The sequence below is a fragment of the Oculina patagonica genome, chromosome 2, assembly GCF_052425735.1.
Source record: "Oculina patagonica isolate OP01 chromosome 2, crgOcupat, whole genome shotgun sequence".
In the NCBI taxonomy this organism is placed as follows: domain Eukaryota; kingdom Metazoa; phylum Cnidaria; class Anthozoa; order Scleractinia; family Oculinidae; genus Oculina; species Oculina patagonica.
The window spans coordinates 40,521,124-40,543,172 of NC_135759.1; the positions used below are offsets into that span (position 1 = coordinate 40,521,124).

Consider the following 22,049-nt stretch of genomic DNA (forward strand, 5'->3'; position numbering starts at 1 on the left):
TTATTCGAATGCAACTGACCGAAGAAACAATATTAATAAGAGAGATAACAAGGAAGCATTTAACTTGATTCCAGATCCCGACGGATTTTTAGGATGAGGCGATAAAGTTGAAGCAAGGCTTGGGTCACGTGTTGGAACTCGAACGAAGACGGAGTCGGTATCAGGCTTCTTGCAGGCACTTTTTGTTGTCGCCAGGTTGCGATGAATAGAAGGACACGCCACGGCGGCATTAGGGCTCTGAATAGAGAAAGAAAAGAAATATAAAGTGAAATCTGGACATTTCTAAAATCTGGATGTCTTTCATTTGCAAGTGGACGCCAGTTTTCAACTTGCATTTTCATTTTCATTTTTTCCCTTTTATTTATCTATTCCATTCCAAAACTACAATGTTAAAATTACAACTTGCGTCTTCCTGCGCCTCCGTTTGGTCAGAACTTGCGTTCACTTTGGTCGAGAACAAATTTGCACGCAAGTCAACGCAAGTTTTTCACCGCCGTTTGGCAACCCGACACAAGTCAACGCAAGTCTTGCTTTTACTAGAATGATTCATCCGATCTTAATAACTTTTAAAACACTAAACTCTCGGTGGCCTCTGTCCACCTTCATCGGAGATTTTACTCTGATGAAGGTGGACAGAGGCCACCGAAAATTTAGTGTTTTAAAGTAAGATCGGATGAATCATTCTAGTAAAATTAAGTCTACCTATCGCCACAGACAAAGTGTATTTAGCACGTCATGCTGTTTACTTCAAGTACTGAATTGCAGAGCGCGCAGCAGGGGCGGATCCAGGGGGGTGGATTGGGTGGCTAGCCACCCCCCTTCATCCACCAGAAAAGTGAAAATAAACACGTTTGTTCTGGCTTAATGTAACAAAACATGTGTGTATAATTTTAAGAGCTTTCAAGAGTTTTTTAGCCTTGCTGGATGATTTTCTTCTCAATTTACATCTTTTAAGCGAGTTTTCTTGCCGTTTTATTCGCATCGAGGCGATTTCACAAGCAAGCTGAAAGTCAAAGTTGTCCCAAGGCCACGTTGCTAAGGGCTAAAAATTCTACGCACGTGGGTGAGCAAAAAACGCATATCTGTTCTTTCCTGTAAGTTCGTTGCCTGTCAACTTTAAATTCAATTACTGTTCATTTCATAAGAACTAGAGTTCTCCAAAATATAAGTGAGGAAAGAATATTTGCCAAATCATCAAGGAAAAACAGCGGTTAATCTAATTGACAGCTGTTTAGTTGCCAGATCGCAGAAATCACGTCTTAGAGGCTTCAACTTTTCAAAATTTTCTGAGGGGGCATGCCCCCAGACCCCCTAGGGTGGTGGAGCCTACGCCTCTAGAAATATGGGCCTCAAGCCCAAAATTTTTTTTCAAAAAATTGCCCAAAAGCCCGAAACCCCCCTCTCTCCCTAAAAAAAAGGGGCTTGAACAATATAGTAAACAAAAAGATTGGTAAACAGCCACCCCCTTTGAAAAATCCGGGATCCGCCCCTGCGCAGTAGCATTGAAATGGCTTTTTTAACAACTTAGTGCGTGCATTTGCGACTAAACTTGCGAGTCCGTTTGGTCACACGACGCAAGTCTGTACACAAGTTCAACTTGCGACCACTTGCGTTGCCGTTTTGCCAGAGCTTTTAAGCCACATGCAACGTCCACTGAGCTACCAAGTGAACGGTTGTCATAGTTACCTTGTAATAATGTAAGGCACAAGGACTGTACGGCACACTGCACAGGCAGGGCACGCAGATTGGCGCCAACAGAGAGACTTCTTTGGTTATACCGTCTGCACAGGACTTCTTTGAACACTAAATAACAAAAACAGGATATGAATTGATTAAAAGCACAACTTACAATAAAGCTACCCATCACGGACAACTTGGACAGTTGGAAGCTTGGGAAAACGAATTGGCTGTGAAAAACTTCCACATAGCTCATGTTTTGTTAGCTGTTTAGAGTTATCACAAAAATCCAGTCGCGTTTTCAAAATCCTTTGAAATCCACGGGGGGAGGGGGGGGGGTTGAAATACGCCATTACGCCGATCTTAGTTAGCTTTTAACTGAACTACTTACAAACGTTTTCTACGAGTGAATTAACATGTAAAAAGAAAAAAACTTTGCTCACCGAGGTGCATTTTATAGCGGGGTCCGGGCAGTCCCCTCCATCAAGGACCACAAGGTACACATTGGTGTTCGGCACAGCCACCATAATATAATAACCGCATTTCAATGAGCCCTGGACTTTACCGCTGGAAAATAAAAGTATTAATAAGATAAGGAGCTAATCTAGTATCTTAAATTATGTAGATTTAAAATTTTAACGACGCTCCAGTGTACAACATGAAAACTTACGTAAATAAAAGTTGCAAGAATTTAAAACGCAAAACCCATCGAACAACGTTATTTTTCCCCTTAATTTAGTTCCTAACGATATTTTACGGGGACTGGAAACTCATATAAATGTTATTGAGACAGGAATGGTCGTCCCTAAAATTCTGTTTCTTCTAAGGGTTTTTTAAACCACATGCAATGCTTCCTTATATTATTTTTGCAGTGTACTGAATGGCAGATACATTTCTTGTTTCCCGAATAATTTTTTGAGTGTTCCGAATTCCGGCTTGTCCCCCCTCCCCCCACAATATTTTGGTTTGGCAAAATATTAAAAGATAAGACATTGGAAATGTTGATGGTCAAGACTCAGAGATGATGATGATGATGATGATTGAAATGGACTCTATTTTTTAAACCTCCAAGACATCTAAGTTTAAGAAACAGAAAACGGAAAAATGGTAACAAAAGAAAAAAACACCTACGTTGGCAGTGTATCCGTTATCTTGTAATTGGTGTACGTTTGGCCAAGCTGAAAGATACCAAACTATTTGTTAGCATTCAAATTATTTCGCCCTTAAAACATAAGTAAAGGTGTGCCTTTTTATCGCACTAAGAGTGCAAATTAAAATTTGATTCTTTCATGGCGTTTGTTCTAATAACGTCTTCTCATAAACATATTTACAAATCTCTCTCCGTCCCGAGCATGATGAAGGCAACACATTTACGGCACGTGAATAAATAATTCTTTTAATTCTCACTACATATATTAATTTCACTACATATATTAGTTAGTAAAAATAACAAATTAATAACTGACTGTTCCGTTTCGGTTTCTTTCATTTGACTAAAAGTTCGCTGCAGGTCGCGGTATGCATTGATATTTACCTCCAAGTCGTTACAAGCCAGACTCGTGGATATAATTCCTTTCTTCATCAGGTCCAACAGTAACTCTGGATGTTTGTACGCAAGATGGACCCGTTCTTTTGCAATTCTGCATTAAAATAAAAACGAAAGTCGTAACATGTAATAACAGCATTCCACTAAAACCAGTCAGCCTGCGACTTTCTCAGAGTACTTCCTGTTATTCTTGTTCTCTTCACAGAAAACTGCTTACTGGGCCCGGAAAACAAGCTCGCTAAATTTAATACAGAATGTGTACCCCTCTATTCTTCTATGAAAAACAACACCTTTTACGACTAGTTTATACGTTAGCTGATCAACCAGGGGCGGATCTAGTGGGAGGGTGCAGGAGTCGCGCGCCCCACCCTGAGATGACCTGCGTCTTAGTTTTCGCTTTTAAAATTTGTTTGCGTTACCAGTCAGTTACGCCATTCCTTAGTGGTGCACCCCTCCTAAGAAAAATCCTGGATCCACCCTTGAAGAAGTCATGTTGATAAGGATCCCAACCGGCTAGCTGCGGTAACTGATATCTCGAAAAAACTCGAATACAAGAAATTATTGGGAAACCTCTTCAAATCTAAGGTTTTCCAATGCATGTGGTCATCTTTTTCCCATCCTACGTTACTTCAATTCGCAATCTAAATTTCTGAACCTCTTGGTTTATTCTCTTTTGATCTGTAATTCATCACAATACAAAGCACTTACCGAGGGTTTGACATAAACTGCTTACTGTAAACCACATAGCCATTTGGATCGATCAGTATACATGACACTGAAAACAACAAACATAGTTTACATCAATATTCCTTAGACCGTGGAATAAATCTCAAAAGCCCGGGTCGGTGGAGGTAATTATGTTCTTGGTTTGCATGTAATGTCGTTGCTGCCGAACGTTTGCTCACTTTGTTTATAAACTGAACCAACATGGAAATACCGGTTTTTTTTTTAGCTGAATCTCCTAGGATTTTTCAAACCCAGCAATACATATGAGCTTGTTTCGCCATAAAGAATATGGCTTGGTACTGTCATAACCTTAAGTTGGGCTGTACATTGATTTTGCCCTTGTCTGTCAAAGGGTCTGATTCTGACCAGGAAGTATAACCACGTAGATGTTCATTTATTTGTCTTATTATTTTGACATTGACCAGATTGCAGTGATCTTTAATGCAAAGCGAAAAGGTTTTTGGAATTTTATGCTTGGGCAGTGGGATGCTACTCATGACAACTGATAAAAAATGAGAGACGGCTTGACCAGATTGCAGTGATCAATCAAGATTGTAGTAGATTCTTAATTTTTTTTAGTACATTAGAGAGGGCCACAAATTTATTAGTTGTAAAACTATTACGTGTAACCCTCTATAAATAAAGTTTGATTGATTGATTGATTGATTGATTGATTGAAATGGATAGTCACGTTGAACTGAGTCTGAAAAAGGATAAGATTTTGCGCAACACAATTTGTGAAATCTTACCTGAACTCTTTTTGCAAATAGGGCCACTATCGGTGACTATTTCGTGGATCTTAATCATTTTAAAATCGATGCCCATCACAGCTCGAACCTTGAATATTAAAAAAAAGACATATAAAAGGTTATATCGATAAATAGTACTAAAACACTGGCTTTGCACGTATATTATTCATCTTGGTTTATTTCTTAGCCGTTCTCTGAAAACAACTACATGAAATGAATAGTGCGTGTTTTGGGGAAAGTGAACCGCGAAAGTGAATTTGTTTCTTTTTATTATGAAACCTTGTTTTTACATGTTACACTAGACGAAAGTTCTGACATTGGTAGCCAAATTGAATTGATCTAGTAGATAAGTACGAAATTTTTAAAACGGAATTCCAAAGGAAACCACGGCAAGTTTTATTAAGTTACATGTCTCGAGACCTATCTATTGTCTCCACACTCACCATGGAATCACTGCTAATTGTTTGACTGGTTGTAACCACCACTCCAGCCCCGCCATTATCCTACACAATAACCAGAACATATGTTATTAGCTAACTGTAGGTTTAACATGTGTCTTGCTTTTTAGTATTTCTCGTTGGACTCTGAGCCTCTTTAACAATGTATTACTTACCAAGTAAGGAACTGAAAATGTCACTTTTCCTGGGTAGGATTTGGCCGCGTAGTACCAAGGCCGAGTGGTTGGGTCATATCTTAGGAAGACATAATCAGCAAAACAAATAAATTAAGCCATAGGAAAGAGGTTTATAAGAGTTTCTATGACTTAGGTTTCCCTAGATGGAAAGAGGCACTATAAGAGTAGAGTGTCTTGCCCAAGAACACAACACAAAGACCCCGGCCAGGGCTGGAACCCAGACTTCTCAATCCAAAAATCGTGTCTCGCACAACTAGGGAGGGGAACGGTCGAAAATGGCACTCAAGAAAAAGTGGGCTGGGGGGACACCAATCAAACCCCTTATGGCACCTTATACCTTATTTTACACCTCTGTCTTTACAAAACATTTGTTATACACGGTCTGCAAGGCATTAACAATGAGAATACAAATGAGGGTGACCAAAGACAGCATACAGAGAAATAGTTATCAATAGTTCCTTGGATCAGAAAAGTCATTTTAGACATGGATTGCATTATATCAGTTGCACTTTGCATGATTCTTCGTTCTCTACTGACCTGTTATTATAAGTTTGTCTGCCTGGGTATTGCCTCATTGCTCCAGAATTTGTGGCAATGTACCGCCATGCTGCGCTGCTACCAAGAACACGCATAGGATTCCGGTTCCAACTAAAATAAACAAAAGCTCAATTAAACCACGTACAAAAGAAAACGGCGATTATTTTATATTGACACTCGAGACCAGCTGCATATTTGAGAAAGGTATTAGATTAGCCTTAAGTGAATGAATATGATCTTCGAACCCATGACCTCCGCGATACCAGTGCGTTGCTCTACCAACTAAGCTATGAATCCTTGATAGGTCAATTGCAACTTCTAATATCCTGTATATGGAGTAGAGGACGTAGTACACTACTTCATCTACTAAACTCGTGAACCTGTTCGTTCAAATAAAAGCGAAAACGATTCATAACGATAAGTATAATTATGACGTTCATGTTCGTACCACTTCTCTATCTCTCTTGTGAGGCGAATATCCACCAGGACACCTTTCTTCAGTGACGGTGTAGGCGGCTTGTCGGTTACTCCATCCACGTAATCAGATAGATGCTTCACAAACTCAAGTGTTTCCTGCAATACATGTGACATGGAGTCAAAAACGACAGCTTGACAATGTAAGCCTACGAAGAGAATTTGAAACGACACCGTAACATGTCGCCAAGGGCAACGGGAACGGGCGCGTTTCGCTCGTAGTAGTGGGAGCGGTGGGAGGCGGCTGTATTTGCAGTCTACCGCGGAGACTGCCAAGCTCAACTTAACTATTACTTTAATCTGTACTTTCCCATCGTTTTAGAGCTGGTACTAGAACGCGAGGGGACTAGCATTATCAACTTAAAGTATAATTTCGGTATTTTTTTTTTCCATTTTTCTAGACTAGTAATTTAAGATTTAACTCACCGGCGTGTTCTCAAACATATACGGATCATTGAAGCAACCGGAACTGAGGAAATAGCTGAGTAAGACAAGAAAAGAAACAATCAGAAACCCAGGTTTGCAATTGCATGGATGTGTTCACCCGACAACTGACGGGTTCTGGTTCACCTTGCAATCAAAACAGTCCACGATGTAATCGGACAACTAACAAACAGACCAATGTTTACTCCGCTAACGAAACTGAAAGGGAAGGTAGTTTTCTCGCAGCAAAAACTAAATAAGGTATAATATAGACATAGTGAAGAGATCTGAGAACCCTGTTTTTCGATTTTTGTTGTCCAAACACAAAACAGCACGAGCATTGCTGAAGCCGCCTTGTTGTTAGGAGTTTACGCCATGGTCCTTAGCAACGCCTTTTTGAGTACTACGGGTTCAAACAGAGTTGAAAACTAAGCGGTATTCATGAACTTCAAGTGCGTCTTTCTTGCAGGGAAATTGGTAGCCAAATATCCTGTCAAAGTATTGACTTGTAACTTAAACTTCAGTTTAATTTAAAAGAAATATTAAAGGCAAAAACACTTACTTTGAGCGAGAGAGCGTAGCAGGAAATGAAGTATTGCTTAGAAAAGCGATCGGTTTGTCCACAATAATCGAACCTACGTCCAGATATTTCACAAAATCGTAGCGGTGATAGAGATCGGGCTGAGAGTATGGCTTGTGACTGACTATTTCCTAAAAAAACCGTTAAGATTATGATGACACATTAGATGCATCACTAAGATATTCAGTTATATTGTATGTAGCTGCGAAGAATAACCTGAAGCTTGACTTGTAATACCCCGTAACTAAGAAGAACGCGTCACATGACACGCCTCAAAACATTATAACTTCCCATCTTGGCCGCTGGTGCGTAAAAATAAATTGTTCATTTTATGACGAAATTGTCACTTTTCCTCAATGGCTACCTCCATTCATCTCTGGTATTTAAGTTTACGCAAAGCAACTTTGAAAAGTTCAAACACAAATTATTTCTTCCAGTACTTCATAATTGAGTTTTACAACTGCAGTTAACTCTACTGTACTAGATGAATAAAATAAGAAGAGATTTGTCAATATAATTTTTCTTGTTTGAAATGAATATATGAAATTCATATATTTGTACTGCGGATATACATTTTAAGCAAATGGAAGATCATCGCAGTAATGTACTTGAATGAACTTGTACTTAATATATTTACATACGGCTTTCATGTAAAGAAGTCTTTTTTATCTTATTGTAACTACCGTATCTTAATTAAAGTGATTCAATTCAATTCAGTTCAATCATCAAACTGAATGCTTTGGAAACTGAGTTTGCGAACCAATGGCTTTACCTTGGTGTCCAATTCGTTTGACGCTACCACGATGCACACAGCGAAGTTTGTGTTGTTAACAGGCTTCCAAGAGTAGGTAAAGTTAGCGGTCACACCACGATAACCTAAGCAAACAGAAAATGCAAGACTGAATGAGAGTTTTTAATAATGATGACTGTTTTAAAGGAAAACAAAGTTCAGGCCGCAAGTTAGAAAACAACTAGAACTCGAAGTTAAAACATGTAATAGATTTAAGGGCCGTTTTCAATCGAGTGTCCTGAAACCAAAACCAAAGTAATCGCTCTGGCCAATCACAAAGTACACAGACAATTCAGTGAGCCAATAAAAACTCGGGAGGCAAGTAGCCAGCTTTAAGCGCGGGAAAACGTGTGTGAAAGAGACACGACTGGATTTGGTTTTACTTCTGATTTGTTGACAAAGTGCGCGAATTCTTTTCAGCCAATCACTTCTCGTAGTGATGCAAAACTAATGCAAACGCGAATTACTTTCGACACTCAAGTGAAAACCTCTCTATCTAAAGATATAAACTCTTTGAACAAGCGCGAGACCAAGTTAGAACAAGTTTTAGCCGGTTACCGTTAAAGTTTGGGTGTCCTCGGGATAGGACGCGCTCGGATCTCAAAGTCTTGCTGCCGGTTTCCCTCTTCATCATGGAAGAAAGGATGGCTAAAAATCCTGAAAACAAATTACAAACGCCACATAAATCTAGCAAAATTTCATCTACAATAATAGAGGATGACCTGGAGTAACTCCATTTTAACCCATTTTTAGATTTTTGGTTACTAGGGCAACGTGGCGAGGTATCCCTCGTGCGTATGTGAACTGCTCGTAGAGGCAAATAACGGACTATTTGAATTATACGTGGGACGAGGAGAAATTGGGGAATCGAGCCTTGAAAAACTGACAATGGTGCTGCAAAAGCTATATAGTATTACAGGTTTTAATCCATCAAATATTTTTCGCCCGCGCAAAAATGTCTAAATACATCACGTGATGCATCTAAAACTGGGGAACTCCGCGCGTTAGATATGAAATAGTAGATAGCCAACGAGGCGCGTAGCGCTTGGCTATAACTATCTCATTTCCAACCAGTGCGAGTGGAATAATTGTTTTATTTAAAACACCCAAAGAATTGCAATATTTGAGCTCCCCGGTTGTTCTCGCTCACGCGTAGACCTACCATATTTGTGGTCCATGGTATATGAGTTCATACACCATTGCCTATAAACCAATCAAAACTCAGGAATCGCAATATACCATGACTAGTTTTTAAAAATAGATGATATCCCCCAATTTTCACGTTTAGTTTTCATCCCAAGTAAATTGAACAGAACTGAACATTTTGAACAGACTAACAATATTTTGAACGCCGATAGAATTACTTTGACGTTTAGCTTTGAGAAAAGGTCCTTGGACTTTATCTGTTCCTCGAAGATCATTGTAAACTCCTCGAAGTTCCTCTTAGATCACTATTTTATTGGAAAGAACGAAAAAACAACAACAATCACAAGCATGATCATACGCAGTTTCTTACCGGGACTTGTTTCCAGGTCACTGATGATAATCACCACAGGGTCTTCCTGAATTGCCTCAGGCTCGGGGAGCTGGGGATGAACCAGGGTTCGGCCATTGTCGGTTTCGATCACGAAGGTGTACGACAGTTCACCGGCCCCCAACGACTGCAATGGGAAATTTTTTGCGTTTCGATTAATACAATAAACATTATTTATAATACAGTTAAGCTCAAAACAAGCCACGATGAAACGAAAACTTACCACCGTGTTTTGAAGAAGTTCACTCAACGCTATGTCAATTCCAACAACACCGATCAGCGACTAAAACGAAGAACAAACCAAAAACTAAGTGTTTTACGTCTCTAATATTAAAGAGGCAATATACTTAAATTTGAAGGAAATATTAAGAGTTTTAAAGAAGGGATTGAAGAAGGAAAAAAATTTTGAAACACCACCAGACAGTTGACCCCCACGCAAGAGCAGTCCAGGACTGCCTGGTATCCGTCTACCAATTTTTACTAAAAAATTCCTATTTTAAAAAAAAAGATTGATTTTCCAGGACTTCAAAATTCACAAAAACCCTTTCACTCCCAAAATCTCAATATTGTTTCACTTTACTGTCTGCCATGCATTAGTTCAGAGAATTCAGTTGTTACTTGAGTTAACCAGATTTCCAGAACGTTCCAGGACCAGTAATCGTTTTCCAGGACTTTCCAGTACTGAAAAGTTCCACAATAACATTCCAGGACTTTCCAGGTTTTCCAGGACCCGTACGAACCCTTACTCCCGCGTATTTTGTAACGGAAACATCTTAATTTACTTTATAAAACCACATGTTTGCTGTGTTTGAACGTGAAGTTGCTGGTATTTTTTATACCTCATCCTTGCTGTAGCAGGGAACTCCAAGCGTCACGTACATTCCTAATCTCTCAGCAAACTGTGGAGACGAGAGCTGTAAACAAAGATATACAAGTCAATACTCCTTTATAGCCTCTTATGAAACGAGACAACAATCCCCATGTGTGACCAACAGTTCAAGTCATTATTGTTCAAATCAAACTTCACGTTCCCTTACCGTAATAATATAAATTGCATTAATTGTGGGTATGCATGGTGTCTGAGTAACACTCAAAAATCAGTAATAGAAGAGTAACTTGTTCTGAAGTTTGTGACAACAGTTAACAGAGTAAAAGTGCTAAAAAATTACATTGCTAGTGCGATTTTTATTGAGTGTCGAAAGTAATTCGCGTTTGTTTTCGTTCTGCATTACTATGCTCAATGATTGGTTGAAAACAGTCGCCCCACCTTCTCAACCAATCAAAAGTAAAACAATACTTTGTGACTCACTGACACAGCGCTCACACACGTTTTTCCCGCGCTTCGATTAGTTCACTGGACTGTCGCTGTCCTATGTGATTGGCCAGAGTGATTACTTTGGTTTTGTTCGACACTCACTCGCTCTATTTTGGACTTTTATCCATTTTACAACGGATTATAGACCACATAAAAAAAGAAGAGAGAGAGAGAGAGAGAGAGAAAGTCATAAGGGAAACGTAAAAAAAAATTAAAATGCAATAATATTAAAGTTGATGAATTTTCTGAAAAGCTGTCTGAATTAACTTTACTTATCTTCGTGTACTTACTCGCGGTCCTTCGTCCTGTTTGTTGCTGCTGGGAATGTTCTTGTAGAAGCGACCCATCCTAAACGCGAGCTCACGATAATCTGGAATATTCTAATGCAAAAACAATACAGCACCATGTCAGCAGAATATTATCGGAATAATACTCTGGGACCATCTTAAAGGTGTTTTTAGTTAAGATTGTAAAACCTTGCTTTTCTGAATTAGACAAATTCTTACTTCTTTGGGGATATACTCTTATCTATTAGTAATGGACTGAGAGGAGTAGAATACAGGGAGTAATCGGGCGAGTAATTTCAAAATCGGTCGAGCGTGCAACCCGAGGCCAATCTCGCACGATTACTCTCTCAATTGTACGACATGAGGTCTAGTTACTACTTCATCGATCGTATCAGAACATTTTAAAACCTCTTTTGAGTGAAAAAGTCAATGGTATATTCAATCAGTTCTACAAACAGTAGGAAAACAGCAAGAAAGAACCCATCTGAGTGCACGTGACTGACACATGGATGGCGTAGGTGTCCAATCACAAAAAGCAGTACTAAATCGGATAGCTGCAATTGTGCACCCACGTGATGGCGCGCCAATTACACCACAAATAGGCGCGCGCAGAACCAATCAAAATCGACAAATTTGTTATAGATACAACTAGTGGTAACCACAGGTTAGAAAGTGCGGGCCTTGACGCACTTAGAACTGAAAGGCACTGACTGGTACGAGAGTGCGTAATGTTAGATAGCAGTGTCGATAAATAAATGATAAAATGGACAAAAGACAATGGTATTCCGAGTAACGCGTCACGCAAGGAATGCATGTTTTTATCATTTCCTATTGCAGCGAACCGATCTATGTTGTTGATTACACAGTTTTGTGAAGTGTAATCGAACACTCGTTGTGAACTGAGATTTCTTTTTTCTCAGTCGGTAAACTCGCTATGTTGTGCTTGCCTTTTGTTAACGTGGCGCGATTAATGAAAAATCACTGGACAAAATTAAAGACAATTATTCCGAGCAACGCGTCACGCTTTAATAATTGCCGCGAACCGGCCGCGAACCAGTCAGAGTTGTTTTTTGATTGACAGTTGATTGTGAAGTGTAGTCGAGCACGTGGTGTGAATTGAGATGTGATTTTCCTCGGTTGATAAACTCGTTATGTTGTCAGTGTTATAACGAATTCCTCGAGAATAACCGTTGCTGGAATCATTCGCTTTGCCGTTGTTTTATCTGTGATATAATCACAGCAAATTTTCTCAAAAGCAGCACCTATAAAACAACGTCTACAAATTGTAATGTTTGCAATCTTCCATGTGACAGAAGCGTAGATCTTATGTGACAAACTGTTGAGAGATTGACTCATTTTTCGCATTCTTATCGTTCTTGGAGAAGAGATTTTTCTCTTCCGGTGTTAAGACAAACTATCGTGATTGACACATTTTTCGCGTTCCGATCGTTCTTAGTGAAAGAACAAAATTTTCAACTTCCGGTTTCTGTTCGCCTATTATTAACGTGGCGCGCACGCGTAAAACGCAATCCGCTGGTCACTGTCAAGATTAGGGTTGCGGGCCTCTCTTGGGCCCGCAAATAGAAAGATTAAAAAACATCATAAACTGCAGAAACCATTTCCAATCGTTTGGAGGTGAATAATTTCGCCGGGTCCAATTCTTGAGTCTCTCCATGCACAGAGTCATTTTTTGTCACAATACCTCAAACTTTCCGTTGCTGGTTCGAGCCATTTCCTGGAGTCTCTTAGCAGACCGCGTTTTCAGCTCCGAAGAGTTGTTTGTCGTCTCTCCCAATAAGCTGTACGTGTATACACTGACCGTAGAGTTGCTCCGGGACAAAAGAGTGTTGATGTCTTCTGTAGAAACGTCCGTACTCCCGGCCAGAAAGATCAACTGTGTTAACATGCCAGAAATAAGAATCACATTGACGTCTATAACTCACTTAACGCGAAAAAGGCACTGCTAGGAAATGAGCCTTTTGTGAATTACAATAACACTGTGTGCTTCAGATTATACAATCTACTCATGAAACACAGTGTTTAGTACACAACAGAACTCACAAATAATTTACTCGCCGTAAAGTGCCATCCCAGAGGGGGGCTTTCTTCTTTTTTAGACCATTTGAGGGGGGCTTAATATAAAGGGAAGATTATTAGAGACGACTCCTGAGACGGGGATTTTATTTCAAATCATATATCAGTTAGGGTACGTATAAAAGAAACAAAGTGGCCTTTGTTAACTTGATGTTTTAGTGCTGTTTGGTAACATACACATATTCATGAAATAGCAATTATTGTAAGTAAATGTCTAGATGTAAATCTTTAAAAGCGTTAAGTTGCCTTGTTTGGTGTTTCACAAATTGTCATGATTTACCATCTAGGAAAGGGCAGAGCTCAATGGAGAAGTGGCTAATCAAAAACATAAACTGCTACACGGGCGAGGGGGCTTAATAAAGAGAGGAGGGGGCACTTATATAGGACTTTAAAGGTACTTGGTAGTTCACTTCCAAGCTTCTTTTACTTACGTTACATTATGTCGTGTGTTACGTTACTTACGTGTGTGTCACGGTTGTTTTTCATGTTAGTAAGTAGTTTTAAAGCCATTGAAATAGCATTGTAGTAGTTGGACGTTTTCGTTGAAGCAAGAGGTACATCCTGAACAAATCTACAATGTAAAAAATGAAAGATTGATGATGATTTTTTTCAACAATGACACAAGCATGGGACAAAGAAAAATTATGAGTCCCCGACGGGAATCGAACCCATGGCCTCCCAGATACCGGTTGGGCGCTCTAACCAACTGAGCTACGAGAGACTCGTGGTGAACTGGGTCATTTACTAGGTTGATAAGTGACACGCGTCCTGCTTACTGCTAGGATCAGCAATGTCGAAATCATCAAGTGTGTTGTAAATAATAAAGATGGTAATTTTTAAGCTCGGTGATAAATAATAAAGATGATTTTGGGAAAAAATCAAAAAGATTATGGGAAAATTTTCAACGACCTTACAATTAGTAAGACTAAGTACGTCTGAGTGAAAACGTACCCGTACCGATGTTGCGCGGACAAACATGAAACCGATGTAAAGCGCGGGAAAACAGATGTAAAGCCCGGGAAAACAGATGTAAAGCCCGGGAAAACAGATGTAAAGCGCGGGAAGACATGCAGCCAATATTCTTAACGTGTCTCGAGTTTATAATAAAAAGAGTACATTACCTTTTTAAGTCCAGAAGATTCTGCCCATTTGCTTGGACGAGCTGAGTATTAAAACAACTATTGTATGTATCATCTGAATCCCCACTATGTGTCATGCCCGGTAGAAGTGCGGACTCAGCAAAAGCGATCACCTGTTGAAAGAGTGAAGAAATTTGCTTTCAAAAACAAACTTCTACCGATCGGGAGGCGTGGTGGCCTGATGGTTAGCGCGCAGCAATCCCCATAGAACGGTCCGGGTTCGATCCCTGGCCGGGGTCACTGCGTTGTACAGTTCTCGGGCAAGACACTTTACTCTCATTGTGCCTCTCTTCACCCAGGTGTATAAATGCTGACACACGTCCCCAGTCGACTCTTATGCGAAAATTACAAGACGCGAAGTCTTCTAGACTCAAGATGGACTCAAAAGACGACTGGGGACGAGTCAGGTATAAATGGGTACCGGCGAAATAACGCTGGGGGGTAACCCGGCGATGGACTATCATCCTATCCAGGGGGGATTAGAAATGTCCCTAGTCGCTTAATACTACAGAAAGCGGAATACGCTCCGGCTTATATGGACCACTTGGCTTGACGCAGACTTTTATCTTCCTTAACGAGACTTGCGTAAATCGCTTACATTAACAAAATCCGTCGGCAATAATCCCTTCAGCACAGGAGTGATGGCGGTTCTTGCAAATATAATTTTGTTTTCTTCCTTCATGGAGTAGCTGATGTCGAATAGTATGACAACATTCTTTGGCCGAAGAATGGCTGCTATGTACCATGGCTGAAGTCGCTCGTCTCTAGTTCCTGTTTCGATAAAAAGACAAAGTCAAACACTTCAATAATCAGTAAAATAGTTTTGCATGTACAGTCAATTCCCACTATAACGAACAGCTTCGGGACCACAATTTGGTGTCCGTAATATAGAAAGTCCGTAGTAGCGTGAGATATTTTCAGTAATTCTTTTTTGCCTGGACTTCAACTCCTGTCCGTAATAACGGGGTGTCCGTAATGATAGCGAGGTGTCCACAAGGCGGGTGTTGACTGTACGTTCTAAATATTTGTGCCTCTCTGAGAGCGTAAAATTACCAGAAATTGGTTATTTTTGAGAACGTAAAAAGCGACAGCGACATTTTTTATTTCTGTAGTTAATTGAAAAGGTCAATTGCCTTCCATATACACCTAATTGCAATAACGTTGTCATAGAAAATAGAAAAAAGAAAAAAGTAAATAGGAATTAATTAGCGTAGTTTCATAACTGGTAGCATTTACAGGAAACCCGCGAGCTTTTATCTGCACACTTTAAGTCCACTTTTTTTATGCTATAACAAGATAAATTGATTTATTCATATTTTGAGGCATTTTGAGGCCGTTTGTACAAATAAATTTGATGTATGCGCTTAATTAATTCCTATTTGACTTTTTACTTTTTACTTTCTTCTATGACAACTTTATTGCAATTAGGTGTATGCTGTTTTCGATATAAATCTGATAAATGGACCAAAAGCAATCTGAAACGAGCATTATTTTGCTTGGAAAGTGACATTGGGATTTTTTGCTTAACATCGATCGTTGTCTAAACTCGGAACTGTGCATGTAGGATAGTTCTGACACCAGTGAAGACCACAAAAGCTCCTTATTAAAATGGGTTTTGCCTATAGTCCACACTGAACATGATAGGTTAGGGCTCCGTATTCAAATGTTCCTACGCTGTACAGGGTTTCTAGATGGATGCATTTTTATTGAAAACGGCGAGCGATTTCGATCGCATCAGTGTGGATGATAATCCAAAACGCTCAACGAAAATTCCTTAGTCATGACGAGGGCTCCGAATGACCATGGAAAGCGAGTTCTGATGAGTCCTTCGTAAAGATTTCAACCAGTTAAATTTGCTGCGGGCGCGAATTAACGCGTTACAGAGCAAGGACACGTTATCGTTTATAAGAACCTTTATCCCCTGCTGAATGACCAGGCATATTCCAAATCATTTTGAATGAACCGGCTAAATGATCAAACTTTTTGTAGAGACGGCTAAACGATCAGACATGTTCATCCAACACGATGTTGGAGCAAGATTTTTATAATCCTTTTGCCAACTTTTATAATTTTGGAAAAGAAACAGAAACGTACCACACTTGGATGAACTGACCAATGCAGCGGGGAATTTTCGAAAGAATCCTGTTGCATCATCAGCAAAATATTGCCATTTGAGTTGACCCTAAAAGAAAAGACATAGTATTGAGTTATTATTCCCTGCTTTTACTATTCAAACTGAATTACAATCTAAATCTATGAAACAGTCGGACGCTCCACCACTGAGATGCAGGAGACTCGTGAGAGCCAGATAATATAGGCCTATACAATTAGGTTCAAATGAGACAAACTTTCTCGCGTTCTGGAAGATAACGTTTCGTCGATAAGTGGGAATGTGTGGAAATAAATGAACCTGAATCCAGCTGTGATAACATGGTTGGACGACCCAAGTTTGCGACATGGAACACTAACCATTATAGAAATCACATTCAGGTTTCATCAAACTCTAAACCCCGCTGAACAATTTGGATTAACTCGACGCACAGTCATATTTCGTTCTTGGTCAGTTTCAGCGCGCGCTTAAGAATTCCAATGACAAATTTCTCTTCATGACGTAATTTTTTCAGTTTGTTCAGCGTTGCAAAACGAGTTGCCGTATTAGCGCAAGGATAAAAGTTGTTACAAAAGTATGAAACCCGGTGTTAATATTAAAAGGCCGGATGCAAAGCCAAAACTGCGTTTTGGGTTTGCATGTTTTTATTACTAACTCTTTTGGGAACCTCGTCTGCTTAAGAAAATATCAGCGAAGAAGGTAAGCCTTGTCAAAAGTTTAAAAATGGATTTCAATTCCTTTTACTTTTTCTGTAACTAGTATGCGCTTTTAGAAAAGTTCAAAGCGCGGGCTAATTTTACGTTATTTAACTAGTTTAATATTTAATTTCTCTACTTTTGTTACAAACTGAATATCTTCTTTTTATCAGTGTAAGCTTAAGTAATCTTGACAGTTTCAGGATTGATCAAGTAAGTAAAAAGGTCCGTTGAAAATATGCGAAAAATGCTGAATTTGCAGTCAGGTATAGTATAACAAAATAACTCAGGTCTAACACTGACTGAAATACTGAACATAATGTACAACGTTCGCGAAAAAACTAAATCAAGACGCTTCGACCGAGCATTTTTGGTCTTTAAGGCCGTAACGGCTTTTTAAAACAGTTCACTATTTTGCGCGTGTTACAATAGCAAACGTCACAAAGCGATCGTTGCGCGAGATTGAATCATGCGAAAGACGTAAATTGCTAATATGTCAATACGCTCATGGCCCCCATTGGGGTCTCACTCAAAGTGTAAGCCTCAAGGAAAAGCCTCTTGTGGAAGTCCTTCGCTCTGTTGACAATGATGGCATGATCAAAATCCATATTTTGGCCTGCCGCGGCAACTCTAGCGGTGGACATTTTAGGTTTTAGCACCCTCAGCGGTAACAATCCACAAATTTTATCCCTTAAAAGGTGCGACGAGCACCCCTGTTATTTTTATAGGGGAGTCCCCCCCCCCCCCCGGGACAGCAAGCATGCGCAGTTTTCAAAGAAAAAGATTTTTTAAAAAATATCTATAGCTGATCTTAAGAATACCTTTTGTGACCGGGAATCGACGTTTTCCATCATTTGTTTTTCTAGAGAACTGGTCCAGTCGTAAGCTGATACAAGCTCATCAGGCATCTGAAACCGGATTAAACTGGTCAAACCCGTAGCTAATTACCAATCAACAGTGATAACAGAAATCTGCATTGGTGCTTCATAGTGACGTGATAAAACATAAAAATCTATACCTCTTTTATTTCACTTGGCCAAGACCAGCAGCTCTGAAAAACGAAAAGAAAATAAATATATTAAATCAACCATTACTATATCATCGCTTTTCCAGCGGAAACAAGCAGAAACAGTCAGAATAGTTTGTAAAGTAGCTTTGCAATTGTAAGACAAGAAAGTAATTGCCGGACAAGGGGCGTATTTTCCCCCACATTTTTGCGATCTAACCTTTTCTGATCAAACGTACCGGTACTTTAGGTACAGTGCTAGACAGTTAACTGTAACAATAATTTTAAGTTCTGGTTTACAGACATTCGTTCGCAAATTTTCCCGTGGACTTTGAGAGAGTTTTTGGCGACTCTCTTTCCAGCTATATCCCTTACGTAAAAAAAATTGAAGGGCGTTTAGACACCGTGAACCACATCCAAAGGTGCCATATATTGCTTGTTTTAAATGCCATACTTGGTTAAAGATAAAATGTGTTTCAAAACAGATTTCAATTTACGCAAAAAGAAAAACAAAAATTACCGATTTAGTGTTAACCCATCGTTGAAACTTGGTGGAGTATTTGGTCTCGCCATCGTAGCGGCAGCACTGTTTTGGAGCAATCTCTTTCAGATTTGTTATCCTGGGCTGATTCGCGGTCTTGGATTCTTCATATCCTTTTTCAATCACATCCTTGAGTTTCATTCCGAGGAGTCTCTTTTCTTCGATCTGTCCGCTTATAAACATAGCAAGCTTGTCCACCAAATCTGAAGGGTTTAGTCTTATGTTCTTCTTCACTGCAGTGAATAAAAGCACACCGTTAACTACACATCGACTTGTTTCCTTTTGCTATTCTGCTATTAAAACCTGTCAAAGGCTGCATAAAATCTTTTTGTTGGCTTTCCAAGGTTCTCAGCCAATCAGGTGCAACAACAGCATGTTACAACATGGACTAATGTCATCATCAGTGAATAACAGTGCTTGTACATTTGATTGAATCTCTAAAACTTATATAAGCGGCCACCCTCGGGACTTTGAAAAGTGATCGCTTAATAGAGGTACAATATAAATTGGATAGAAATTGCAGTAAGCATTTTTTTTATTGACTCTATATAGCAAAGTCCGAGCAAAGTGCTTTAAAAAAATGAACACTTATGAAGATAAATCCGAATTTCATTGCAACAAAACATCAAGTGCATTTCCAGAAAAACTCTAACACAGAGGGCACGTAGTTAAAATGTACAGTTTATTTCTTCGGGTTGATAATGTACAGAAAAAGATGCAAAACATCGTTGACAAGTTTCTTAGGCCTTTTTGCATCAACAGTTAGATATTTCACCATTTCGCCTAGAAATATAATTTGCTGGCCGCTTAATAGATCGAGCGGTAAAAAACCATATAAATAATACACTTGCGACAGCAAAAAGGTGGGCGCGGCCGCCTAATAGAGGTGGCCGTTGAATAGAGGTATCAAATACTGCAGTTTACAGACAAATAAATCGGGACTTTTGAAAGTGGCCGCTCAATGGAGGGTGGCCGCTTAATAGGTGGCCGCTTAATAGAGGTTGGACTGTATCTAGAGTAAGGTAACTAAAGTAAATGAAAGACTTACTTGAGTTATCGTAAATATTCTTCATCTCGTTCACGCAAAGCTTGTCAACCATAAGATTCTTAGCCGTGACTGAAATTTTCTCCGCAGAACTGATGACGTCATCACTAGAAATGTCATTCTTGACTTGACAGCTGCAGTTAGGGTTGACAATGCTTTTCTTGAGTTTGGGTGCGGTATGCGTAAGCTTGTTCTGGTAGATTTTAAATTTAGCTGTAGAAGCATCGAAATCGAAAACGTGCCAGTAACGTGAACAGTTCTTGATGTCATATCCAATTCTGTCTGAAATGGAAAAAAGAGAGAAGAACAAATTGATGGTTTGGCTACGGGTTGAGAATCACATTCAACAGAATTGAGAAAACAAATTAATGCCACAGGATTACATTCGATTTTTCTGTTTGTGCACTATTCAGAAAACGCTTCTTAATTCCCATCTAAATGTGACAAGTAGAAATTAATCTTGTTCCAACACGCGATTTAAATTCTTCAGTTGAGATTGGTAGTGAAGTTATTATGCAACCTTCTGTCAATAATCTTTTATATTCTATACTTCGTTTAGGTCTGTAAAATTTCAGAAGTATGTTTTGAACGTTTGTTTGTTTGTTTCTTTTCTTCGAGTACTGAATTATAGCGCGCACTTTAGCACAGAAATGGCTTTTTGACAGCATGAGTGCACGCCGGCCTTTACGCATGCAAACTCGGATATTCCAAAACTGGCGACTTTTTGTTACTCCGTTTGGCCAGGGCCGATTAGTCTCATTATTTACATTTCATATTCTATTATTAAATTTATATTTAATTATATTTCTTACTCTCACTGCATCCTGGTTGTTTGATATTGTGCAACAGACCGCCCGTAGAGGCTTGGTAAATCTTCACATTGGCTGATATCTTATCCCAGCATACACCATTGGTATAAATATGCACATAATAACCAAATGTCTCTGACTGCAGTCCTCTCATGGTTATTGTCTCCGGTCCGTACATATCTGTAGCATCCACATCAAGATCAATTGTCTCCGAGCCATGCTGACATCTCTTGCCATCAAAGAAAACCTGTACACATTCAAATATGAATTCTCTACTACTAAAATAGGGAGACGCAGTGGCCTAATGGTTAGTGCGCTGGACTCCGGATCGAGCGGTACGGGTTTGAGCCCTGGCTGAGGTCACTGTATTGTGTTTTTGGGCAAGACACTTTACTGTCAAAATACCTCTCTCTACCCAGATGTACAAATGGAAACCAGCGAATAAAATGCTGGGGGTAAAACTGTGATGGACTAGCATCCCATCCCGGGCATCCCATCCAGGGGGAGAGTAGAAATACTTTTAGTCGCTTCATGCTACGGAAACCGGAATAAGCTCCGGCCTGTTAGGCTACTAGGGTCGAACGCAGACTTTTTTTTAAAAACTGACAATTCTAGAGCATTCTGCTGTAATTCATAAGGATTACAAAGCTTTACAGCTTTCCGTAGACATTGCATGAAGCGACTAGAAATATTTATGCTGCGATTGGAATGCTTTGCAATCCCATGTTTTTCCTAATTTCCCTTCCCCCTCTCCCCGAAATTTTTTTTCAGGTTGCCCTTAAAGTTCGCTAGTATCTATTAATACAAATTAATTGAGAAAAACACGATAAGGGTTAAGTGTCTTGCACACAACACCGTGGATTACAACACGAAGATTTTGATTGGTTGCGCTCGAACTTTCCAATTTCCGATCTCCAATCCAGGGCGCAAACCGCGAGTTATGTTACAACCTACCATTCCAGACTGGCAATCGGCATCCCTTTTCCAAGGCGTGATCAGGTAAGAGTCTAAATCCTTGGGGGACCGTCCCCATGTGAGGACAATCCGATACATGTCATCTGATCCCCGGAGGGAGAGCCGCGGAGAGATCACCATGTCTTGTTGAATCATGGCGTGCTTTTCTGTGTTGGACGTGATTGTGAGATCCTCGTTTAACGTGTAATAACCGATCCGGGACGTTCGAACCTAGAAGATAATGTTTCAGAAGTTAAAATAACAAAAGCAAAATAAGAAACAAACTACATAACAATAGAGAACACGTGTTTTTTGTACCAAAAAAATGCAAGTCTGCAATTAGGAACTCTCTTTTGGAAATCCGGAACCTTCGACCTGCTAACA

General features: G+C 39.6%; 1 protein-coding gene across 1 annotated transcript; it reads right to left on the reverse strand.

Moving 5' to 3' along the window:
• On the reverse strand, positions 1-21,966 carry LOC144641035 (VWFA and cache domain-containing protein 1-like). Its single transcript, XM_078500097.1, has 30 exons — positions 21,666-21,966; positions 20,715-20,958; positions 19,906-20,184; positions 18,837-19,090; positions 18,329-18,361; positions 18,132-18,218; positions 16,600-16,687; positions 15,104-15,276; positions 14,488-14,618; positions 13,829-13,937; positions 12,975-13,166; positions 11,276-11,365; positions 10,510-10,584; positions 9,894-9,953; positions 9,653-9,797; positions 8,695-8,793; positions 8,119-8,222; positions 7,329-7,477; positions 6,770-6,824; positions 6,318-6,442; positions 5,870-5,980; positions 5,312-5,390; positions 5,142-5,201; positions 4,699-4,786; positions 3,932-3,998; positions 3,212-3,317; positions 2,809-2,855; positions 2,121-2,244; positions 1,687-1,803; positions 1-237 (listed from the first exon to the last, which is right to left on the reverse strand). The coding sequence occupies exons 1-30, from the start codon at positions 21,819-21,821 to the stop codon at positions 1-3; spliced, it is 3,684 nt and encodes a 1,227-aa protein (XP_078356223.1). The 5' UTR covers positions 21,822-21,966.
• Between the last annotated feature and the right edge of the window lie 83 nt (positions 21,967-22,049).

Bases quoted from the DNA above. Each gene is read 5' to 3' on its own strand.
- LOC144641035 (XM_078500097.1), bottom strand. From the start codon at position 21,821: ATGATTCAACAAGACATGGTGATCTCTCCGCGGCTCTCCCTCCGGGGA. The intron at 6,443-6,769 runs GTGAGTTAAATC...CATGTATTGCAG, and splicing joins ATATGTTTGAGAACACGCCG to GAAACACTTGAGTTTGTGAA. The intron at 2,245-2,808 runs GTAGGTGTTTTT...TTTATTTTCCAG, and splicing joins ATAACGGATACACTGCCAAC to CGGTAAAGTCCAGGGCTCAT.